The following is a 27,500-nucleotide window of genomic DNA, read 5'->3' as shown; positions in this document are numbered from 1 at the left end:
ATATTCTTTATCTTGTGCGGTTCTTGCATGACCAGAGCCTTTTCCTTGAGGTCTGCAGACGTGTTCACTCATTCACTCATTTTCTTTTGGCTTAGTCTCCTAATCATCAGGGGTCACCACAGTGAAATGAACCACCAACTATTCCAGCATTTTTTACACAGTGGATGCCCTTCCAGCTGCAACCCAGTACTAGGAAACACCCACACACTCATACACCACAGCCAATTGAGTTGATCAGTTCCCCTATAGCACATGTGTTTGGACTGTGGGGGAAACCCACGCCAACACGGGGAGAACATGCAAACTCCACACAGAAACACCAACTGACCCAGCCGGGACTCGAACCAGTGACTTTCATGCTGTGAGGCCACAGTGCTAACCACTGAGCCGCCGTGACGCCCCAAAATAACACAGAGGAGATTTCTCTGAATGACAGATTACCTACTGCTTCAATATGGTAGGAAAGTAATGCTGTGTGGAGATGACTGACAGGCTCATGACCAGGCGACAGAACGCTCCGCTAATTATGAAGTAATAGTACATCCCAAATCTTGCACACTCTTCTGTTACACACACTACAGTACGCATGCTTGCTTCAGAAATGAACGTAGTGTGAGTAGATGAATATAGACACACAGCAAGCGGTTAGAGGCGTTCAACATTCTTCAAACTATCTTTTTTTGTGTTCAACAGAGGAGAGAGACTGATAAAGGGTTGGACAAGAATGAGGTGTGTGTAAACCATGAGAGTTTTGTGTGAACTGACCCTTCAAGACGCTTCAGTTCCTCTTCTGCAGGTCAGTGTGTGTTTGTGTGTGTTAATGCGTGTAATGAGTGTGTGTTTGGTGTAAGAGTGTGTGACTGACCTCGATGACCTGCCTGGAGTCCAGCCGAAAGTTAAAGTCACCGAAGATGAAGAACGGCAGACGCTCGTATCGCTGATCTGTGACCCTGCAGACACACACACACACACACACACACACACACAGAGATGACCTGTAGAGCAGCTCCACCTGCTGGACAACTGACCAACAGCTGACTGACCAGAACATACACAGATAAACACATACAGACACATAAACACACACACACACACACACACACACACACACACACACACACACACGCACACAGATAAACACACACAGACACACAAAATACAGACCTACATATACGCTCAGTTACAAACACACACACACACACGCACACACACACACAAACACAGGCTCACTCACACACACACACTTACAAACACTTGCTCAAACACACACAAACACACAGATGAACAAACACACACAGATGTGCACACACTCACTCACATACCCACAAACACTCACACACACAGACAGACTCACTCACACACACTCTCTCTCACACACACACACACTTACAAACATATAGATGCACGCACGCACGCACACAAAAACAGACTCATGCAGATGTGCGCACACACACACACACACACACACACACATCCACACATACTCTCAGTCATACACACACTCAAACACACACACACAGATGTGAGATTCATGAAGTGCAGAAGCGCTCACCGCCGCCAGCTTCAGAAACACTCCCTAAACGAGGAATAATTAACTCCACACAGCAAATAATTTACTTCAGCAAGTGATGAGGAATTAGACTGAGAGTGTGAGTGTGTGTGTGTGTGTGTGTGTGTGTATTAATGGAAAGAGGATGCTCAGCCAGCTAATCGTCAGGATAAATCTCAGCTCACTCCAACACCTAATAACAATGTATTTATGGCCCCGTAAAAGAGCAGCCTCATAAAACACACACTTTTACATCTGACGCTTCACACACACACACACACACACACAGCTCGGTCAGAGCCTGATCTTAGACCAGTGTGAGCTTAAGGGTGCACTATAGGCTATCTGAACCGTGTCCAGGCCCGTTTCCCGGTCCGTTTGAGAAGTGTGAGTGCTCTGTGAGGGCTCAGGCGTGGTTCAGTTGGAAGAGGTGGTCCAGTGTAAGTGTAAAGTGCCTTCTGAGAAGATGCGCCGTCACTTTAAGGGACCGTTTGATATGTGTTTATTAATCATTCCTACTGTTTAATGAACACACACTGTAAGAGTTTATTAAACCCCTCACTGCACATCAGCTGCACCTTCAGTAAACCTCCTCATACCTGCAGCACCAGGGGCCTCATGTATGAAGACTTGTGTTGAATTCATACTAAAACATTGTGTACGCACAAAGCGCACAGTAAACAATTCAGATGTATGACACACTGCGTACGCTGAAGCCCATGCATATTCTCTTTGTACATCTGAATTAACGTGAATCTGAGCGCACGTGCATGAGCGCAAAACCCTCCCTGACTCCTCCCCCTAATAAATATGGTAATGACTCTACTTTGGCAAAAACAACTGAAAAAGCAATGGCAAAAGCAAGTAAGAGGAGAAAGTTCACAGAATGTGAATGTGAGGTGCTCCTGTCGGAGGTAGACTGGAGATAAGCGGTGTTATTTGTAAGTTTGTCCTCCAGAATTAATAACAAAAGAAAACAATAGAGTGTGAGAGTTTAGCTGATGCGGTTAACACAGTGGGGTCTGAACATCACACTGTGAGTGAATTAAATAAGAAATAGTCCCATGTAAAGGTGCAGGTTAAGAGGAGAACAGCGGCGCACCGTGTGGAGCGAACAGCCGGAGGAACAGGAGATGCTGAACTAACACCCTTTGAGGAGGGAGTTGCCTCAATTGTGGGCTAACGTTATGTTTCCTGTCTGGAGTTGTATCTGTGTCTGTGGGAGACACAGATGTATTAGAGGAACACTGTTAGGGTGGTATAGCAGCACCCCTCTGCTCTTATCAAGGCAGCGCCATCAACATTTCAGCTGGCCAATCACATTTGAGCATCTCATATTATTTGCACATTTATTGAAATGTTTCTGATTCACGTATGCAAACTCGTCTTCAGATGGAGCCTTTATAGCCATGTGCGTGCAGTCGATCGCTCTGATTACATTGGGGAAAACCGGGGATCACTGCAAATTGTGCGTTAATGTTTGGCTGGTCAACTGTATGGTGTGGAAACCTTATATCAGGGATATAAGACATGCGGATGATCCTGTCCCACACAGCTGGCATTGCACGGCTCAAAGATGACTGGCTTAACCCTGAGCGGTCTGACAGTTCCCTTTGGAAGGAGCCAGTTGCCAGGATACTTTGTTGGTGCGATACTTTATAGTGTTTAGCATGATCGCCTCTAGGAGTCGCCGATGGATATAAAACAAACACACACAAGAAATACTCGTACGCCAGACATGAAGTTGGAGCAGACAAACACACATTCTCATGTTCATTTCATCGTTAGTAAATCCAAACGCGAGCGTGATCTGGCGTACGCAAAGTTTTTGTACGTACACAGCGTTGATACATGAGACCCCTGGACTTTATGATCATTTATGAGCGTCAAAAGTGGCTGATCTGTTTGGTAAAGTGTTTGACTGTGTGTCACTGCATCCCAAACCACTAAAAATAATACATAACGATTTAACTAAAGCAATGTCCACTGTGCTGAGCGAGAGCACTTCCCTTCTGTTAAACCGAACAGTCGCATCATCGATGATGTAAGCGTGCTCAGGTCTGGTAGATGAAATGCAATGTGAGTGCAGGCCGAGTGGGAGTGGGACAATCACGCTTTAGCACAGTTTAAAGCAAGTGTACCTAATGTGAGTGCGCCCTTAGACCAGTGTGAGCTTACACACACACACACACACACACACACACACACACACACACACACACACACACACACACACACACAGGCCCCATTTACACTAATAGGTTTTAGTTTTAAAGTTTAGCTGTGGTTCCTCCTTCCGTCCACACTACCCCGGAGTCGTCCAGCCCTGAAAACATGTCAGTGTGGATGGGGGAACAGAGGCATGGCTGCAGACATCCTCCTCTGTGATTGGGGCTTTTCCTCAATATTAAGTGCACACAGTTCAGTCCTGCATCCTCTCCTTCAGTTCAGACTTCACACTTTGATATGGAGAACACACTCCAGAGGACACGTCAGGTAAGTTTTCAAAGGGATCAGTGTACTGTATAAGCTCATTCACATCACTCTGCACCCTGTTAACAATAAAAGTCTGCACCAATGGTGTAGTGGTTAGTGTGTTGACACATGTACTCTGGTGCTCACGACGACCCGAGTTCGATTCCTGCCTCAAGGTCCTGTGCCGATCCTTCCCCTCTCTCTTCTCCCCACACTTTCCTGTCAAATACTCTCTACTATCCTGTCTAATTAAAGGTGAAACCCCCCCGAAAAAAATTATTTAAAAAATAATAAAATGAACACATGATATAAGGAACTGCCTATTTTGATTTTGATATTAACTTAACAGACACCAAGGGCTCATTTTAACAATCTAGGCCCAAAGTCTAAAGCTCATGGTGCAAAAACAATAAGGGTGTGTCAGAATCCACATTTGCTATTTTAAGGATGGATAAATCCGCTCTGTGCTGTGTCTGTGTTGCTGAATATCATATTTAACAATCAATAATGGCCATTATAAAAGTATAACGTACAATAAGTTTATACATTATAGGAAATAAAGACAAGCTATCAGTCAATGTGCAGAATCAGTCTACGCGGTTACACACATTAATATATGAACTGATCTCTGCACTCAGCCAAAACATGTTACCTGAGAACAATAATAGATTCAGAAGAGCCAAGAGTCGTCAGAAGAGTTCAAGATCACGTTTAACAGCTATAGTGAGATCAGATCCAGAGGTAGATCCATGATCAACTGTCTGACGTGTGCTGCTCTCACCTGGGGAGCTGTGCCTGGAGCCTCAGACGTGCACATAATGCAGCACATGCCAGAGAGTGTGTGGTCAGGTGATGTGTGTGTTCAGTGGTGTAGTGTGGACTGAGAACTGTTCAGAAACGCTGAGTGAAACACCAGTGTGGACGCGGCGCTGTTTTAAAACTAAAACACATCAGTGTAAACGAGGCCTCATTATCAGCATCTCTTCAGCTCACTCAAACATCTGCAGTGATTATATAGATGCGTTTACCACAGTGAGTATATTTCTTATAACAGAACTGTTAATATGGTATAATGTCATATAATGTTAACTGGAGTTCAAATATTGAGCTAAAAGTTAATAATAGCATGAACAGGGCATCTTTAATGAATATGTGAGCATGTTTTATGAGCAACAAACTCTTTAGAAAAGCCAAAATCATGTTGAACTCAAATCCAGTGATGAAGTGTAAATCCAGACACATTGTTCAATGCTCTCCGCATTAATAGCTTGAACTTTAAGCTACTGCATATTCAATCATATAAACAATGCATTTATAAACCGCTGAGAAATAACTCAAATATTCCTGCATTGTATAACAGCATGTATAATGAAATTATATTTTATTTTAGTCTATTATCATCATCATCAGTCTTACTTTTTAAAAATAAGCAATGTAGGGAACATTACTGCTTGAGTTTTGATTTAATATTGCTGTATAAGTATGAATTTTACTGTAGTTAGACAGAGTGAATGCTGGAGTAGTGTGAAATGATGCTCTCTCTCTCTCTCAGTGTGTGTGTGTGTGTGTGTGTGTGGCGAGCGCGGGCTGCTTTATCTCAGTAATAGGCATGTCTAATGCGATGAGCGCAGGGTTTTGTCCTCAGACTGGAGTCATGAGCGGCGGGTCAGAAGGTAAAGCTGTGTTTACACGCTCGTTTCCTAAAGCTCTGCTTCTGACCCGCCGCGCCGGCCCCTGGGGGCCACACACACACACACACACACACACATTTAACACAGAGCTGTGGTCCTCAATGAGCATCAGCTGGGGTCTGTAACTGAGACAGAGACAACACACACACACACACACACACACACACACACACACACACCTCCTGCTCTATCTAATGGCATGTGGAATCACATCCCACAAACAAACTGGTGAGCTGGTAAATTCACCTTTAATTCTCATATCTTGTGCTCACCAAAACAGTCAGACAGAACATCATAGCAACACCTTAACAACCAGGCAGAACACCTTAGCAACATAATAGGGCACATCAGCAACACCCGAGCAACCAAACAGAACACCTTAGCAACATGGTAGGACACACTAGCAACACCCTAGCAACCAAACAGAACACCTTAGCAACATAATAGGACACAGCAGCAACACCCTAGCAACCAAACAGAAAACCTTAGCAACATGGTAGGACACACTAGCAACACCCTAGCAACCAAACAGAACACCTTAGCAACATGGTAGGACACACTAGCAACACCCTAGCAACCAAACAGAATACCTTAGCAACATGATAGGACACATCAGCAACACCCTAGCAACCAAACAGAACACCTTAGCAGCATGGTAGTACACACTAGCAACACCCCAGCAACCAAACAGAACACCTTAGCAACATGGTAGGACACACTAGCAACACCCTAGCAACCAAACAGAACATCTTAATAGTAAAAAACGCTGTAGTAACACAACAGAACAAACTAGCAACACTATAGCAACCAAACAGAACACCTTAGCAACATGATAGGACACATCAGCAACAACCTAGCAACCAGACAGAACACTTCAATAGTAAAAAATGCTGTAGTAACACAACAGAACAAACCAGCATCACCATAGCAACCAAACAGAACACTTTATCAACACAACAGAACACACCAGCGACACCCTAGCTACCAGACATAACACCTTAGTAACATGATAGGACACACCAGCAACATCCTAGCAACCAAACAGAACACATTAACAACATCATAGAACACACCAGCAACACCCTAGCAACCAAACAGAACCCCTTAGCAACATAATAGGACACACCAGCAACATCCTAGCAACCAAACAGAACCCCTTAGCAACATAATAGGACACATCAGCAACACCCTAGCAACCAAACAGAATACCTTAGCAACATGATAGGACACCCCAGCAACACCCTAGCAACCAAACAGAACACCTTAGCAACATGATAGGACACACCTGCAACACCCTAGCAACCAAACAGGACACACCTTAACAGTAAAAAAAAAATGCAATAGCAACACAACAGAACACACCAGCAACACCATAGCAACCAGACTGAACACCTTAGCAACATGACAGAAATCACCAACGACACCCTAGCAACCAGACAGAACATCTTAGGAACATGCAAGAACACACTAGCAACACCCTAGCAACCAGACAGAACACCTTAGCAACATGACAGAACACACCAGCAACACCCTAGCAACCAGACAGAACACCTTGGCGACGTGACAGAACACACCAAGAACACCCTAGCAACCAGACTAAACACATTAGCAAAACCATAGCACACAAATGAAAAACACAAGCAACAGCCTAGCAGCCAGACAGAGCACACCATAGCAACAACCTAGCAACAAAACAGAATACCTTAGCAACATAAAAGCAACCTGCAGAACACACTAGCAACACCCTAGCAACCAGACAAAGCACCTGAGGAAGTGAAAATGCAGAATAGTCTGGGCACATCAGAACTCCTGCAGCGCCCCAAAGACACGTCAATAGAAGAGCAGTAACCCTGTGTGTGTGTGTGTGTGTGTGTGTGTGTGTGTGTGAAGCAGCTCTCAGCAGTGCTGTGGAAACACCAGTCAAGCTCACAAAGCACTAATGCAGCCTTTGTGTGTGTGTGGAGCAGAAACCAGGGAGATCTGCTGTGGATATTCTGGAGAATGTGCTCACAATGGACCACCAGAGGCCTCGCCAATGACCCCTGACCTGCAGAGATGACCACACACACAACACTCTCTCTCTCTCTGTCTGTCTGTGTGTGTGTGTGTGAGAGAGAGAGTGTATGTGAGTGAGAGAGTGTGAATGTATGTGAGTCTGAGTGAGTTTGTGTGCGTGTGTGTTTATGTGATGTATGCATGTCTCTGTGCATGAGTGTGTGTGGGAGAGAGAGTATAGTGAGTGTGTGTGTAAGAGTGAGTGAGAGAGAGAGAGAGTGTGAGTGTGTGTGTGCATGTGATGTATGTGTGTGTTTGTGATGTGTGTGTGTGTAACATGCATATTTGAGAGTGTAATGTGATGCATGCATGTGTGTGTGTGTGCTTGTGTGTTATGCATATTTATGTGTGTATGAGAGTGTGTGATGTGCGTGCGTGCGTACGAGAGAGAGAGAGACTGTATAAGATGTATGCAATTGTGTGAGTGTATGTGAAGTATGCATGTGTGTGTGTGTGTGTGTGTGTATATGAAATATATGCGTGTATAAGTGCATGTGATGCATGTGTGTGTTATGCATACATGTGTGTATGAGTGCATGTGATACATGTGTGTGTGTGTGTGTGAGAGAGAGTATGTGATATATACATGTGTGTGTGTGTGTGTGTGTGTGTGTGTGTGTGTGTGTGTGTGTGTGTGTTTGTAATGTATGCATGTGTGTTTATGAGTGCATGTGTGTGAGGATGTGATGTAAGCACGTGTGTGTAAAAATGCATGTGATGTATGTGTATGAAATGTTACGTGTGAGTATGTGATGCATGCGCGCGCCTGTGTGTGTTCTGCATGCATGTGTGTGAGTGTATGTGATGTATGCTTGTGTGTGTGTGTGTAATATATGTGTGTATGAGAGTGTAAATGATATATGAATATGTGTGTGTGTGTGTGTGTGTGTCTGCGTGGTTTTATGTGATTTGTGTGTGTGTGTGTGTGTGTGTATGTAATATATGAGTGTATGAAAGTGTAAATGATATATGAATGTGTGTGTGTGTGTCTGGTTGTATGTGATTTGTGTGTGTGTGTGTGTGTGCGAGAGTGCAAGTGATGTATGCTTGTGTGTATGTGTGAATGTGTGTGTGAGTGCAAGTGATGTATTCATACGCGAGTCAGAGACTGTGGTGTGTGTGTGTATAGTATGCATGTGTGTTTGTAAGTTCATGTGATGCATTTGTGTGTATGTGTGCACGTGATGTAATTTATACGTGTGTGTGTGTGTGTGTGTGTGTGTGTGTGTGTGTATGTGACGTATGCATATAACGTATGGATATGTGTGCATGAGAGAGTGTATGAGAGAAAAGAGAGTGTATGAGTATGTATGTAATGTATACGTGTGACAGAGAGAGAGTGGTGTGTGTGTGTGTGTGTGTGTGTGTGTGTGAGAGAGAGAGAGAGAGAGAGAGAGATAGAGAGAAAGTAAGAGTATAGTGTGTGAGATGGATAGAGAGACATGGATAGAGAATGTGTGTGTGTGTGTGTGTGTGTGTGTGTGGGGTGTGAAGGGGCCTGGCTGACTGATTAACCTTTGACCTCTGGGCCTCCCAGGGTGAGAAGGCAGCGAACAAAGTCAATGCTGATCGACACTAATACCTCCATTCAGCACTAACACACATCAGCAACACACACACACACACACACACCACAAATCACCCCCCCCCCCCCACATTCAGAAACATCCTTAAAGTTTAAACCACAGACAGAGCCCATCATATCAAACATATGACTGTAATACAGATCTAATCGACTCTCGTGACTCCAGAACGCCTGTGCAGAGAATCTACACACTCATATAGAGTTATTTCTTTATATTGTTTACTATTTCTGACATATCTGACTCTATATTTTAGGATATAACAGTTTTATCCATGTTTATGAGGCTTTTATTAATAATTTTATCAATATTTTTGTGAAATTCTTAGCAAACTTACACAGAAGTCAGACTACATTTCATTTATGATGCAAAATAAATCCTCATTAATAAATCATAAGCAGATCTGTGTTAACTTTGGTCAAATTCTGAATAAACGCATGAGAAGGATGAAAAGAAGCACTGCATTTATGGGTCTAATAATCAAATAAATAATCTATAATGTACAGCGGCACGGTGGCTCAGTGGTCAGCACTGTCGCCTCACAGCAAGAAAGTCACTGGTTTGAGTCTCGGCTGGGTCAGTGTGTGTTTCTGTGTGGAGTTTGCATGTTCTCCCCGTGTGGGTTTCCTCCGGGTGCTCCGGTTTCCCCACACATGCGCTATAGGGGAATTGATCAACTAAACTGGCCGTAGTGTATGAGTGTATGAGTGTGTGTGTGTGAATGAGTGTGTATGGGTGCTTCCCAGTACTGGGATCCAGCTAGAAGGGCATCCACAGTGTAAAACATGCTTGAATAGTTGGCGGTTCATTCTGCTGTGATAAATAAAGGGACTAAGATGAAGGAAAGTAAATGAATAATAAAATCTAAACATTATACGCAAGTTTGATCATATTTTTCATAGCGTTTACTACAAAATGACTTCTTAGATGTAAAAGTGTATAAAACGAATAATTAAAATGATCAATATTAATAAATAAATGATATTTTAGGCCATCATTAGACTGTAGTGAACTGAGTGTATTCTCTGATGTAGATGTGCTGAAAAACAAAAGCTGGAACATCTTGTTCTGCACTTGTGTGTTAAAAACATTCCACTTATTGACACATTTAGTTTTACCACTCTCTCTCTCACACACACACACACACACACACACACACTCTTTCAGCCTGTTGTTCTGGGAAAAGCCGAAAGGGAAACATTTAGCCGGGACTCTCTTTGAGCGCTCTGACAGTTGACTGATGACCATCCATAAAGTGACAAAGAATAGTTGTGTGGCGTCCAGAGCGGCCGGCGCTTCCCCCTGGGAAACTAATTGCCCTGAATTGTTAACGGCAACATTATTTTTCTGCCAATCACGGCGTCTGAATGGGCCAGAAATGAGCATGAAACAAGCCTTTTGACCGAACAGAAAAGTTAAATGTCTCCAATGTTGATCAAATTAACTTCAGCCGCTTGACAATGGACTATATTTGTGTGAAAATAAAGGGCGAGCACAAAGGGCCTCTTTTAGGCCAGATTTCACAGTTGTGATGTAAAACGGCGCCGGCCTGAACCTGAGCACATCTCATGAAAGGAAGAGCAAATGGGAACATATCAGCGCACACAAAAGACACAGGAACTGATCCGTGCGGCGCTCGGAGACGACCAGCCAGCCGTGAGGAATCAAACACGCTCAATTATACCACATGTAGATGTGCGGATGATGCATGGACAGAAATATGCATACAAGCAAGCATGTAAACATGAACATACTGTAAACATGACTTTAAGTGTGCACATAAACATTAATAAACATGCATTTAAAAAACGAATATAAGCATGCACGTAAACATGAAAACAAGCATGCATACACATAACTAATAGCATCACGTAAACATGAAAACAAGCATGCACAAAACTTTGAACAGAAGCATGCATAAATATGAGTATATAAGCATGCAATTAAACATGAATATGAGCATGCACATGTTTATAAGCATGCATATAATCCTGAATAAAAACATGACTATAAGCACGCATGTAAATATGAAAACAAACATGCACAAACATGACTATAAGCATGGATATGAACATGGATAAGCATGCTAACGTGAAAATAAGCATGTAAAACATTACTATAAGCACGCAAATATGAATATAAGCGTGCATATAAACATGAGTATAAGCATGCATGCAAATATGAAAAAAGAATGCATAAAAACAGAACTAACTGCATAGAAACAGGAAAATAAAGATGCATATAACCATGAATAGAAGCATGCACACGAGCATTAAGAGGACCATGCATCTAAACAGGACTCTAAGCATGCATGCAAACATGAAAATAAGCATGCAAAACCTTACTATATGCATGCACTTTAAAATAAATAAGCATGCACATTAACATGAGTATAAGCATGCATACAAACATAAAGATAATCATTATAAGCATGAACTTAAACAAAAAAGCATGCATATACAATACACATGATTATAAGCTTGTAAATAAATCTCAATAAATACATGATTAAGCATGCATGTAAATATGAAACCAGCATGATTATAAGCATGGAAATAAACATTAGCATGCATGCAAACATGAAAATAAGCATGCAAAACATTACTATGAGCATGCACTTAAAAATAAATAGAAGCATGCACATTAACATGAATATAAGCATGACTATAAACATGCATGCAAATATGAAAAAAGCAAAAATAAACATAACTATAAGCATGCACAGAGACATGAATATAATCAATATAAGCATCCACTTAAAGAAATATTATAAGCATGCATATAATTATGAATAAAATCATGACTATAAGCATGCATATAAACATTAAAATAACCATGCACATAAGCATGATTATAAGCATGCAAAAATATGACTCTAAACATGCACATAAACATAACTCTGAGCATGCATATATTTAGACATTCGTATAAAGAGTGATCCTGAAGCAGTAGCTGCAGTATGAGGGCAGATCTGTGTGTGTGTCAGTGCTGTTACAGCGTTCCGCACAATGGCCTGAGAGTGGGTTCCCAACAGCGCTGAATGGCCACACTGTTGGAGGTACGGGCTCATTCAGCACATTGTCCTCCTCCAGCACAACAGGAGAATAGACTTTACTGGTGGCTGCCAAAAGGTTAGTGGCGGCACTCAAAAGAGACGCTTTGGGGGAAGGTGTTGTGCGTGTCCTTTCCCACTCTAGGGGACGTTCCTCACACCGGCGGTCCGGATCTGAACCCCACACACACACACATACACACCGATGCAAGTGCTGGTGTCTTGCTTACAGAACATGCATTAAAAGAAAACAGACAATCTGGTCTGTACTACATCATCTGATCAGAGGAAAACTTCCCCTGTATGTGGATGTGTATTAAATATACAGTTGAAGTCAGAATTATTAGCCCCCCTGTTTATTTTTTCCCCAGTTTCTGTTTATCAGAGAGAATATTTGTTCAGCACATTTCTAATCATAATAGTGTTTAATAACTCATCTCTAATAACTGATTTATTTTCTCTTTGTCATGATGACAGTAAATAATATTAGACTAGATATTCTTCAAGACACTTCTATACAGCTTAAAGAGACATTTAAAGGCTTAACTAGGGTAATTAGGGTAAAGTTAGGGTAATTAGGCAAGTTATTGTATAATGATGGTTTGTTCTGGAGACTATTGAATAAAAATATAGCTTAAAGCAGCTAATAATATTGACCATAAAAAAACATTAAAAACTACTTTAATTCTAGCCGAAATAAAACAAATAAGACTTAAGAAGAAACAATATTATCAGACATACTGTGAACATTTCCTTGCTCTGTTAAACAGCATTTGGGAAATATTTAAACAAGAAAAGAAAAATTAAACGAGGGGCGAATAATTCTGACTTCAACTGTGTATATATTTATATAATTATATGTAAGTGTGTGTGCATTTCATACTTAGTTATTTTTTTCAGTGACCACGAGACATTTTCCCCACTTTTTTCCAGAATTATTTTCTAAATTATTTGCATTTCTGAATTCTTTTATGCTTTTTTCCTGAAACGTCTCCTTTTTCAATTTGAATATATATGCATTTAATCAGGATTTAATTTAATCAAATCTTTACCTCCAAGTGACTCTTTACTAATGTTTTCCATAGGTTTCTTATTGCCTTTTAAGGCAAGACAAGGCAGGTTTATTTTTATAGCACACTTCATACACGATGGTATTTCAAAGTGCTTTACATAAACAAGAATAAAAGAAACAAGAAAATTAATGATTAAAAGAATTAAAAGTGATTAAAAACAGTAAATGAGAATGTGTTAAACAGGTTATAAAAGAGTGAAGAACAGAAAGACACTATAGTGTGATGTGTGTGTCGCAGCACAGTGCTCATTCAGTAGCAGCACAGCTACACAGATGTGTGTTCAGTCTTGATGTGAATGTGCCTAATGTTGGAGCACATCTGATCATTTCTGGAAGCTGATTCCAGCAGCAGGGGGCGCTGTTAGTAGCTGATTCCCCCTGATCTGACTGAACTCTTGGAGTTTCTAGTTGATCTGATCCTAAAGATCTGAGTGATCTGTTAGTTTGTATTCAGTCAGCATATCTGTAATGTATTGAGCTCCTAGGCCATTCAGTGATTTATAGAGCAGTAATAATACTGTAAACTCTATTCTGAATGTAACTGAGAGCCAGTGTAGAGACCTGAGGACAGCTGTGATGTGCTCTGATTCTCTGGTTCTGCTCAGAATCCTGGCTGCAGAGTTCTGGATGAGCTGTAACTGTCTGACTGTGTTTATGCAAATTAGCCTGTTCTGTGTTATTAAAGTGACCCAGAGTAACTTATTCCTCCTTTTATTGCATGTGGTGTTGTTCATGAAAAATGCAGTGTAGTTTTTATTCCCAAATTCAGTTTTTACCTTTGGATTTTTATGGATTTACATTACTGTAAGACCACAGAACATGTGCAGAACCAGACGCAGCTCAGAAACTGGTCATCACATCAGCTTCAGCTCCTTTCACGACACTTAAAACATTTCCAAAATTACATGTTTTGCTCATTGAGTTACTCTATGGGTTTTTAAGTGACTAAAAATAACTTGTCACACTTTTTTCCCAGATTTATTTTCAAAATAATTTACAAATTCCTTTTTTATTTGAGTTTATCTGCATTTAATCTGAAATGTATTGTTTATAATTAATGTGACTGCTTTCACTTTTACACATTTATTTTCAAAACTCCATGTTGAGCCAAATCCTGCATGTTTTTGTCATTTAAATGCAACTCCAAGTCACTTTGACTACACTTTTTTCATTCATTCATTCATTCTCCTTCAGCTTAGTTCCTTTATTCATCAGGGGTCGCCACAGCGGAATGAACCGCCAACTGTCCCAGCATATGCCCTTCCAGCTGCAACCCAGTACTGGGAAATACCAGTCTACTCATTCACACGCACACACACATGCACACACACACACTTCATCAATTCTCCTATAGCGCACGTGTTTGGACTCCACACAGAAACACCAACTGACCCAGCCAGGGCTCGAACCAGCGACCTTCTTGCTGTGAGGCCACAGTGCGACACCACTGAGCCACCGTGCCGCTCTCCTTTTTTTCCCCAGATTCCATTTTAATCTTTGTTTAGTTTTTTTTTGTGACACCAAATCCCTTTCCCCAAAACTCTAACTTATTTTTTCATTTCTCTTTTCCATTTGCATGCATCAGATTTGTAAAACACTCCAGATCCCCGCTCTCTAGACACTTATTTGTCTATTTATTTATTTATTTTTTATTATACTTTTTAATTATTTCTTATATTGGTTAAATTAATCCTGAAACGTGCACAATTTAACACACAGTGCTCAGCATATACGAGTTCACTAATCTCTCTTTTAAATTCATAGGTTTAATAGGAAGCTCTGCAATATTATATTAGTGCACATATATTAGATTAGTCAGTACTGAAGCCAAATCTGGAGCTGATCTGACAAAATAACTTACAATAACGCTAAAACACTAGCACAGACACATTTATATGTTAGAGAGAAATATTAAATGCAAATCTTAAAAGAGGAAAAATCAAGAGAAGCAAAACTAAATGAAAAAATTTTATAGGTTGTAATTTATTTTTTGCAATATTCAGCTTGAATTGAATTGTATTATCTTACAGTTTCTTAATATGTTTGGGAACTAAACTCTGATTTTAATAAATAAATCTGTTTAATAAATCTGTTTTGATTAAATGCACCAAAATACACCGACTATACTCACTGAGAAATGGAGAAACTCTGGGCTGTACTCCATTATGCTGAGCACTGTTTCTGTAAAGACCGTATCAATGTGGTCCTGTCATTGGCCCATCAACATTTCCTGCTTGTTGTCAAACTATTTCCTAACTGTAACAAGAGGAAATGCAATGATAACCGTGTGTTAAAACTGCTGCCACAGGATTATTTATCAATCTTTGATCTTTTTTGGATTCTCAGAAGCTCTGGAAATTAAACATGTAAAACAGGAAGTACGTTAGGACCGTTGTTTATGTTTACATCCCTCAAAATGGTCTATACTTATTCGAATACACTCTGATTTTAATTCAGTCTTTTTTAGCTGCCATCAGAACTGTCTGCTAGTCTCCTTCACACTGCGCTTTTACAGTGGTTTACATACTTCTGAGCGTTTCCAGGATCACAGTGAACACACACACACACACACCTCTGACACTGCAGATCCAGTGAACACACAGATAAACTCCTCAATCTGAGCAACAGGAGATGCTTTTACACTTCATTATGGCTGTAAATCAGGGGAAATGATGGAGTAATAAACTGTGTTTCTGCAGCATGTCAACATGTGAGAGAGAGTGTGTGTGTGTGTGTGTGTGTAGCATCATGAATTTACTCACAGTGGATGTGTTTCACTGCAGGCTTGGCTTTCAGGAGATTGTCCAACACACACACACACACACTCACAAAAACACAGACCCACACATTCACATACAGTACATACGTACACACAGTGACTGATCTCTCTCACACTCCATCTCAGTCACTCACACACTCTCTCTCACACACACACATTCTCTCACTCTCTCACCTGTCGAGTGTGTATGCGAGTGCTTTCTGCCGTGAGCTGGAGTAAACAGATGGGCTTTTCTCCCAGGCCACCAGGTTTGAGGCGTCGTGGAACAGGTGGATGTTTAGCAGGTCAAAGGCACTGACACACACACACACACACACACACACACACGTTAATCTTAATTACTTTTTCTCATAAAGTTTAAACAAATATTTATGAAGTTAAGCTTCTCAGGAGGGTGAATGATGAGTTTAATAAGTGTTCAGACTTCATTTTGAGGAGGTCAAGGACCTGAAGGAGAACAGGGGCAAGACTCACCAGTCAGCCAAAGCCCATCGGGTCCTGATGAAGCCTTTTCTGGACCATTTACACTGCAGGAGGAGGAAGACATCAGTACAGAGACACTAACACACATCACTGCAGATGAACATATATATATATTCAATAATATTAAAATAATAGAACAAATTAGAATACATTAATAAAAATAATCAAAACAAATAGAATAAAAACATTTAAAATTATATTTAAAAGAAATGTATATATATTATATTATATAGACACATATAATGTGTAGTACTGTGTGTGTGTCTGAAGTCAGAACGTGGTTAACTAAAAAAACATCCAATTCATAATTAATGCATTTATTTACATATTTATTTATTAAGATTATAAAGTATAATACATTAATGAAAATAATTCAAATGTAAACAATATGAATATTTAAATCAATGAAAAATATACTGTATAGAATTATATTATGAGTTGTACTGTTTATGTCTGAAGTCTGAACAAAAAGTTATTTAATAATATAATAAAGTGTAATAAATTAATAAAAATAATTCTAGAATATATTTTGATTTTAAATTTAATAATAAATTAAATAATTAATAATATTTAAAATGTGTATAAAGCAATAACAGAAAGTTACAATTAAAAAATAAGATCAAATTCATAATATAAATAAATACAATAATAATAAAATATAAATAATAAATTATAATATGTTAATAAAATAATTAACAATCAATTCATACATTTTTTAATATTCATTTTACTTCAGCTCCCTTTATTCCTCAGGGGTCACCACAACAGAATGAACCACCAACTATTCCAGCATATGTTTAAAGGCTGTTTTATACTTCCATGTCAAGTGCACGTGTATAGTTCGGCGCAGCCTTCACACGCTCGCATAGCCCTGGCTGTAGCAGATGCTGACGCGCTCCTTTTTAAAAATGTACCTACATGTCGCAACAATGCGTAGCGCAAGCTCTGTGATTGGTCGGCTTGGTAACGCAGACGAGTGTGGGCAAGGGTGAGAGCTGTGCAAACCCGTTGGAGCGAGTGTTTACGAGTGTCAAGTCGCCTGAAGGAGCTCCAGATACTTTGTGTTTAGCTTATGATTAATGTTAATTTACATCTGCCAGCTTCCGCCTCTGAATGAGCGAGTTTGAGCTACTCGTACATGAAGTTATCGTTCAGAAAAACAAAACACCAGCGAAGAAACTCGACACAGAGGAACATAAACACCTGCTGCCAGCTAGTGTTTCAGGAGAGTTACTGCAGAGCAACACAAACAGCAGCAGACATATAAATGCACTTCCAGTTGCAGTATAAACCAGCTTTTCTCTTCCAGCTGCAACTCAGTACTGGAAAACACCCATGCAGACTCATTTACACACTACGGCCAATTTAGTTCATCAATTCACCAATAGCGCCTGTGTTTGGGCTGTGGGGGAAACCGGAGGAAACCCACGCCAACACGGGGAGAACATGCAAAGCCACACAGAAACACAAACTGACCCAGCCGGGACTCAAACCAGCGACCTTCTTACTGTGAGGTGACAATGCTAACCACTGAGTCACCATGCCACCTTTTTAAATAATTAAACGATAAAATATATTATGAAATCCACAATGTGTTGTATTGTTTTATTTAAGACCTAATCCTGCAGAAATGATTCAGCGTGTACCTTCAGAAATCAAGAGAGATCAGATTTTATTTTCTGGAGTGAGTGAGTTCAGTGCAGCTGTGATCGCCCAATCAGAAGGCTGATCTGCCTCACATGACTCTCCTGCTTATTAAATGAGAGACTAATTAAGGCTCTCTCTAATGGAGAGTGAACTGCAGCGATGAGTAAACTAATTACCGGTCGGGTCACATAATTACACACTGACTCGTTTTATTGAAAAACTCAGATGCAAATGAAAGGCCTGAGCGCAATTTGATTGCTCCTCGCATCTTTCGGCATTCGGCATTAGGACAAGATTAACTGTATCAAATTCAATTACATTTACATACTCAAATTAATCCACAGGCTGAGCGTATGATGTCAATAACAGCCATTTTCTCATATGGCAGAGAGCAGAGTGCAATACAAACACACACACACACAGTAAATCTGAAGAGAATCTTCTTTTAAATACAGACAAAAAAAAACACCAGAAAAAAAACATATATGACTTTAAACGGGGAGACAAAACCTAAAAAATAAACTACTTATAAAATGTAAATAAAACTCTATTCTAATATTTAATGATAATCGCAGCATTTAAATCAACTAAAACTAGAACTATTTCTTTTAATGTGAACAGAATTCACAATATTTGCAGCAGGATGACAGTAATGCAATAAAATGCAATGAAATAAAATAAAATATGAAATGCAATGCAATTAAACATGTAATGCAGTATTATAAAATTCAATAAATTTAATTGAAAACATTTATTAATAATTTGCAATGCAATACAAAGCAATTAAATGTGTATTGGTAAAGATAAAACATGCAATAAATTTAAATAAAATATGCAATCAAAATAAAACATGCAATGCAACAAAATAAAATGTAATTAAATAAAACACAAAATATGCAATAAACTATTCTTAATAATAAATAAAATATGCAATGCAATTAAAAAATGCAATGCAATTAAATACGAACGCAATAAAATAAAGCATGTAATGCAATAAATTAAAATGTAATGATTAAAAAATGTAATAAAATTATATTTATAATAAATCAAATTTGCAATGCAATTAAAAAATTTAAAATACAAATATATGAAATGCAATTAAAAAATTAAAATGATAAAAAAATGCAATGCAATTAAATATGCAAACAAAATAAAATGCAATAATAAAAAAATGCAATAAAATAAATAAAATATGCAATGCTATAAAAAAATCCAATGCAAATGAATGTGCATTGCAATAAAATAAAGCATGCAATGCAATAATTGACAAAGAAATAAAATACGCAATAAAATAAAATATACCATGCAATACAATGCTATAAAATGGAATAAAATATGAAATGCAATGAAACGTATTAAAAGCAAATTAAACTAAATCTACAGTTAGTGGACACAGCACTACAATGACATAAAATGAGAAAAAAACAAATGTAGATTAAATCCTGGAGTGAAATGCATGGTGTGCTGCGATAGACATGTGTGGGTCAGTGTAAAGGTCAGGGCGAGCGGCGGTGCAGAGGCAGTGATGAACGGACGTCAGCTCTGCTTCACTGTGAGCAGCGGCCTGTGCAGAGCAGAGCGGCCTGTGCATGAAGAGACCAGCATCTGAACAGCATATAATCTCATCTCTGGCGTCCAGAAGACGATTCACCCTCTATCAAAAGTCAGAGCTGTCATGGGCCACTGCGCTGCACAGGATTGGCTGATCCTCATCCGCTGCTGACCTTTCACCATCCCATAAATAACAGCACAGCTGCTACACTCGATCACGTGAAGAGCACAACACTGACGGAGCAATAACTAATAAACACCAGCAGTGATGGATGAAGAGAAGATCTGAAAACCTCATCTGTCTCTGCTCCATCAGACTGAGGAAGACAACACACACATGCACACCGCAGCTGCGTTCACATTGGACTAAAAAAATAGATCAAAAAACCTGAACCGACTCAATATGAACAACTCCATTAATCAGACAGAGAGTTCATAAAAATAAACTCAGACTGATAAAGAACCACAGCTACATTCACACTGGAACAACCGAATCAGCATCGAAAACAGATCAAACTCTGAACTGAATCGGGACTGTAAACAGATCAAATGTTGAGCTGATTCATATAAACTATATCATTGAACAGATTAAATCCTGAACTGAATTAGGACTGAAAACAGAATGAAACCTGAACTGAATCAGGACTGAAAACAGATTAAAACCTGAACTGAATCAGGACTGAAAACAGAATGAAACCTGAAGTAAATCAGGACTGAAAACAGAATGAAACCTGAACTGAATCAGGACTGAAAACAGATTAAAACCTGAACTGAATCAGGACTGAAAACAGAATGAAACCTGAAGTAAATCAGGACTGAAAACAGAATGAAACCTGAACTGAATCAGGACTAAAACAGATTAAAATCTGAAGTGAATCAGGACTAAAAACAGAATGAAACCTGAAGTAAATCAGGACTGAAAACAGAATGAAACCTGAACTGAATCAGGACTAAAACAGATTAAAATCTGAAGTGAATCAGGACTAAAAACAGAATGAAACCTGAAGTAAATCAGGACTGAAAACAGAATGAAACCTGAACTGAATCAGGACTGAAAACAGATTAAAATCTGAAGTGAATCAGGACTAAAAACAGAATGAAACCTGAAGTAAATCAGGACTGAAAACAGAATGAAACCTGAACTGAATCAGGACTAAAAACAGAATGAAACCTGAACTGAATCAGGACTGAAAACAGATTAAAACCTGAACTGAATCAGGACTGAAAACAGAATGAAACCTGAAGTAAATCAGGACTGAAAACAGAATGAAACCTGAACTGAATCAGGACTAAAAACAGATTAAAATCTGAAGTGAATCAGGACTAAAAACAGAATGAAACCTGAAGTAAATCAGGACTGAAAACAGAATGAAACCTGAACTGAATCAGGACTAAAAACAGAATGAAACCTGAACTGAATCAGGACTGAAAACAGATTAAAACCTGAACTGAATCAGGACTGAAAACAGAATGAAACCTGAAGTAAATCAGGACTGAAAACAGAATGAAACCTGAACTGAATCAGGACTAAAAACAGATTAAAATCTGAAGTGAATCAGGACTAAAAACAGAATGAAACCTGAAGTAAATCAGGACTAAAAACAGAATGAAACCTGAACTGAATCAGGACTGAAAACAGATTAAAACCTGAACTGAATCAGGACTGAAAACAGAATGAAACCTGAAGTAAATCAGGACTGAAAACAGAATGAAACCTGAACTGAATCAGGACTAAAAACAGATTAAAATCTGAAGTGAATCAGGACTAAAAACAGAATGAAACCTGAAGTAAATCAGGACTGAAAACAGAATGAAACCTGAACTGAATCAGGACTAAAAACAGAATGAAACCTGAACTGAATCAGGACTGAAAACAGATTAAAACCTGAACTGAATCAGGACTGAAAACAGAATGAAACCTGAAGTAAATCAGGACTGAAAACAGAATGAAACCTGAACTGAATCAGGACTAAAAACAGATTAAAATCTGAAGTGAATCAGGACTAAAAACAGAATGAAACCTGAAGTAAATCAGGACTGAAAACAGAATGAAACCTGAACTGAATCAGGACTAAAAACAGAATGAAACCTGAACTGAATCAGGACTGAAAACAGATTAAAACCTGAACTGAATCAGGACTGAAAACAGAATGAAACCTGATCTGAATCAGGACCGAAAACAGATTAAAACCTGATCTGAATCAGGACTGAAAACAGATTAAAACCTGATCTAAATCAGGACTGAAAACATATTAAAACCTGATCTAAATCAGGACTGAAAACAGAATGAAGCCTGAACTGAATCAGGACTGAAAGCAGAATGAAGCCTGAACTGAATCAGGACTGAAAGCAGATTAAAACCTGATCTGAATCAGGACTGAAAACAGATTAAAACCTGATCTGAATCAGGACTGAAAACAGATTAAAACCTGATCTAAATCAGGACTGAAAACAGATTAAAACCTGATCTGAATCAGGACTGAAAACAGAATGAAGCCTGAACTGAATCAGGACTGAAAACAGATTAAAACCTGATCTGAATCAGGACTGAAAGCAGATTAAAACCTGAACTTAATCAGGACTGAAAACAGATTAAAACCTGATCTGAATCAGGACTGAAAACAGATTAAAACCTGATCGGAATCAGGACTGAAAACAGATTAAAACCTGAACTGAATCACGACTGAAAACAGACTAAAACCTGATCTGAATCAGGACTGAAAACAGACTAAAACCTGATCTGAATCAGGACTGAAAACAGACTAAAACCTGATCTGAATCAGGACTGAAAACAGACTAAAACCTGATCTAAATCAGGACTGAAAACAGACTAAAACCTGATCTGAATCAGGACTGAAAACAGACTAAAACCTGATCTGAATCAGGACTGAAAACAGATTAAAACCTGATCTGAATCAGGACTGAAAACAGACTAAAACCTGATCTGAATGAGGACTGAAAACAGATTAAAACCTGATCTGAATCAGGACTGAAAACAGACTAAAACCTGATCTGAATCAGGACTGAAAACAGACTAAAACCTGATCTGAATCAGGACTGAAAACAGACTAAAACCTGATCTGAATCAGGACTGAAAACAGACTAAAACCTGATCTGAATCAGGACTGAAAACAGACTAAAACCTGATCTGAATCAGGACTGAAAACAGACTAAAACCTGATCTGAATGAGGACTGAAAACAGATTAAAACCTGATCTGAATCAGGACTGAAAACAGATTAAAACCTGATCTGAATCAGGACTGAAAACAGACTAAAACCTGATCTGAATCAGGACTGAAAACAGACTAAAACCTGATCTGAATCAGGACTGAAAACAGATTAAAACCTGATCTGAATCAGGACTGAAAACAGACTAAAACCTGATCTGAATCAGGACTGAAAACAGACTAAAACCTGATCTGAATGAGGACTGAAAACAGACTAAAACCTGATCTGAATGAGGACTGAAAACAGATTAAAACCTGAACTGAATCAGGACTGAAAACAGATTAAAACCTGATCTGAATCAGGACTGAAAACAGATTAAAACCTGATCTGAATCAGGACTGAAAACAGACTAAAACATGATCTGAATCAGGACTGAAAACAGACTAAAACCTGATCTGAATCAGGACTGAAAACAGACTAAAACCTGATCTGAATCAGGACTGAAAACAGACTAAAACCTGATCTGAATGAGGACTGAAAACAGATTAAAACCTGAACTGAATCAGGACTGAAAACAGATCAAAACCTGATCTGAATCAGGACTGAAAACAGATTAAAACCTGATCTGAATCAGGACTGAAAACAGACTAAAACCTGATCTGAATCAGGACTGAAAACAGACTAAAACCTGATCTGAATCAGGACTGAAAACAGACTAAAACCTGATCTGAATGAGGACTGAAAACAGATTAAAACCTGATCTGAATCAGGACTGAAAACAGATTAAAACCTGATCTGAATCAGGACTGAAAACAGATTAAAACCTACAACAAATGTTGGCACATATGATTTGAGAGGTTATCCAAAAATAAACGTGGACTAAGACAATTATAGTAAAAAAGTAAAATAATAAATAAATCACACTCCACAGCTGCATACACACTAGAACAACAGAATCAGGACTGAAAACAGATCAAATGCTGAACATTACTCATATGAACAGCTCCATCAGTCAGACAGAATCCATCTAAAAATAAGCTCAGAGTAGAAAAGCATCTGTGTTTGGCAGTGCAGTGTGACGCGGTCTGAAGGTCTGTGTGGATAAATAAAGCATCTGATTAAACAGCAGGATGAATAGACTGACAGAATCCATCAGCTCGACCTCTCTGTTGTTCAGTCCGCTTCTCTAGTATTCAGCTCTTCAATTAATATCGGACCAGCACTTAAAGCCATAACTCACAGCCAGCAGAGCGGGGTCAGTTCACACTACCAGTTCAGATCAGTCCACAACCCTACACACACACACGCACACATGCAGCAGCTCTGACTTCTGCAGAGCTGTCAATCAAACCAGCAGAGGCATATGATGTCATCAAGAGCACTGACAGCTGATTGATGGAGCCATTCCGGAAACTCCGCCTTTATATGGTCATTAAATGTGATTGGTCCATCCAGAGAGACGCTCAAAACTCAGCATCTTCATGATAAGCTTGAATTACAATTGATATATCATTTAATTAATCGTGCTGATTTGCTAACAAAAAATAAATAAAATAAATAAATAAAAATATGATAATTTGATGATGCAGTCACATGACACATTTGAGTTTTGATAACAAAAACACTGTTTATAATAAAACTCATTATATTATATCTTTTTTTATAGAAAATGGGATTAAAATGAGGCAGGTACATTCATTGCGAATTAAATAAAAACTGCATAAATCAATGTGTTTTTATAGTGAATGCACTGTCTGTCATTCAGTTTGTTCTGCTGTAAAACTAATAAAATATTAAATTAAAGTATAGAATTTTTACAGTACAAGATGAATAAAGTAAACCCAATTAATGTCGATGTCAATTTGATTGATATAGCACTATTTAACACAACCAGAGGTTGACCAATGTGCTGCACAGTACAAAGACAGAGAAAAAACTAATATATATATATATAATTATAGCTAAAACAGACAATTTTCACTGATAAAATGCCAAATCAAAGAGGTTTTTAACCTAGATTTAAAAACAGACAGATGAATTAAGTGTGAATTAAAAATAAAAGCTATATAATAACTCTAAATATTAATGTGTTTTGTAGTGAATGCATCATCTAATCATGTCGTCTTACAGCATGTTCTGCTGTTAACCTGTAAATAAATAAAGATGATGTAAAATGCATGAAGTAAAACTAAAAATAAACATGTATATCACTGTGTTTTGTACTGAATGCATGGTCTAACTGCCACCTTACAGCATTTACAGCTGTGAAACTAATAGAATAATAGATAAATGAATAAATCTGAAACAAATGCATAAAGTACAGTCAATTAATAGGTTGTTCTCAATCATGTGGTTCTGGTGACGTGCAAAATTCAGATGGAGGGCAGGAAGTAAAAACTGAATGGGAGACACAGAGTAAAAGTCCGTATTTTTGTGATTTACACTATATTTCAGAGGAGATATAAGTAGAAAATAAGCACATATGTTGGGCATGATCTTTATATCCTGAAGAGAGCCGAGTTTTCTACTGAACTAACATATATCTGCCTGTCAGAGGCGGTAGATACTGTATAAGCTACTACATTACATGGAAAATACTACAGTAAATACTATAGTGTTTGGAAGTGTGCTATAGATGATTACATGAATTAAACTGTCATAGTAATTATATTGCTGCTGTTGTTCGACACAACTGTAGTAATACACAAATTATTCAACAGGCTTCAGTTTTCTTTATACCATCACAATGCACCAGAGTTTACACTAACGTTACAGTATTTATTACAGTTTATCAGTTTACTATACTACAGTATTCTGTAGCATTCATTAACAATGAGCTGTCCACACTTTACTATGTGCTTCAAAAACATGTCCATTATACATCACTATAGTTTTTCCCCATGCAGATATCTTTCAGACTTCACGATATAACAGATGAAAGCATACAGAAGCGTGTCGCATAGTCTACATTATTATTAATTTATTTCTGTAAGGGGGAATGAACTTACTGTATTTCCCACCAACAAACATTCACCACTGCTGCGCATCTCGCTGTTCACGCTGTTACAGCTGTTTATTCTGCCGAAAAGCCAGTAAAGACTTGGATTACAGCAAAACCAGACAGAGATTACATTACAGCGATTACACGGCAGGGTACGTTATTCATATTCTCCTGGATGTTGTATAAGTGTGGTGGTGTTTGTGTCTGATTTATATATAACACGTGAACATATTTATACACATATCTATAGGCCTGTATATAATCTTTATTGGTGCTGTCAAATGAGTTATCGCCTTCAAGTATGTACACATGGATGTATTGAATTAATATTTATTACACACCACCTTTTATTCTGTTTCTTGAACTTTCCCCCTTTTATGAGTAAAGACATTTGGAAATCTATAAAAGCTGTTCGGCATTTTTATTTTAAGCGATTTAAACAATATAAACAATATAAACATTCTGATGTTCTGACAGCGATTCCCATGTAGAAGAATCACTTCCTGCTCTCCATCAGAGTCTCGCTCGTCGTCAGTGACGTCATGTGAAAACAACCTATTGTGAATTAAAAATAAAAACTACATAACTATATAATCAATGTGTTTTGTCGTGAATGCATCATCTAACCACGTCCTCTTACAGTTTGTTCTGCTGTAAAACTAATTAAAGAAACTTAAAAAATGAAACGGAAATGTGCAAAGTTAAGCAAGGCTACAGTCAATTTAAATTTCATTCATTCTGGGTTTTTTTTGGCTTAGTCCCTTTATTAATCAGGGGTCACCACAGCGGAATGAACCACCAACTATTCCAGCATATGTTTCACGCAGCGGATGCCCTTCCAGCCACAACCCTGTCAATTAAAATAAAAAACAATAGAATAACTGCATATATATATATATATTAGGGGTGTCAAAATTAATTGTTTCTTCGGAGGACCGCGATGCAGACACGGACAATTCGGTCTCGGTTCAATAATAATCATAACCGGTTATTATGTACTGACGTCATTTAGCTCATATGTGCTGTGTCGCTGTAGCTTACTATGGCGAGGGAGGACAGCACGAGTATTTACAACGCTCCTACCTAAAAACGCAGGAACTGTGCACAATTTCACTGCGTGTGTGTTTGCTGGGCAGTCTTTCACTGACACTTGCTTACAGCAGAAGCGCCTATTTCATTGAAAGAATGAAAGTAAACTCCATTTCTCTCTCTCTCACTGTGGCCTATTTGACCTGCTGGCGTGACTTTTCCTCTCCTTTCAGCTGTTTTACAGTGATACTTCTGGATACAGACACGAGCGTGTGCCTGCAGAGTTTTCTCCACCGTCTCTATCACGGATCAGCTGTGATCGCCGCTGTCGTTTATCAGAGTCACTCATCTGTGAAAAAAGCCA

At 38.8% G+C, this 27,500-nt stretch overlaps 1 protein-coding gene across 1 annotated transcript in view; it reads right to left on the bottom strand.

Moving 5' to 3' along the window:
• Positions 1–806: 806 nt before the first annotated feature.
• Positions 807–27,500, bottom strand: part of LOC130240142 (inositol polyphosphate-5-phosphatase A-like) — a 160,971-nt gene continuing 134,277 nt past the window's right edge. The window contains exons 7-9 of the mRNA XM_056471570.1: positions 16,731–16,783; positions 16,431–16,550; positions 807–950 (exon numbers count right to left, since the gene is read on the bottom strand). Coding sequence (XP_056327545.1) covers positions 818–950; positions 16,431–16,550; positions 16,731–16,783 — 306 coding nt within the window. The 3' untranslated portion in view covers positions 807–817. The remainder of the gene's footprint in view (positions 951–16,430; positions 16,551–16,730; positions 16,784–27,500) is intronic.

This window comes from Danio aesculapii, chromosome 13 (assembly GCF_903798145.1).
Source record: "Danio aesculapii chromosome 13, fDanAes4.1, whole genome shotgun sequence".
In the NCBI taxonomy this organism is placed as follows: Eukaryota; Metazoa; Chordata; class Actinopteri; order Cypriniformes; family Danionidae; genus Danio; species Danio aesculapii.
Note: the sequence above shows the minus strand (reverse complement) of the source record. Positions and strands in the feature narration are given on the sequence as shown.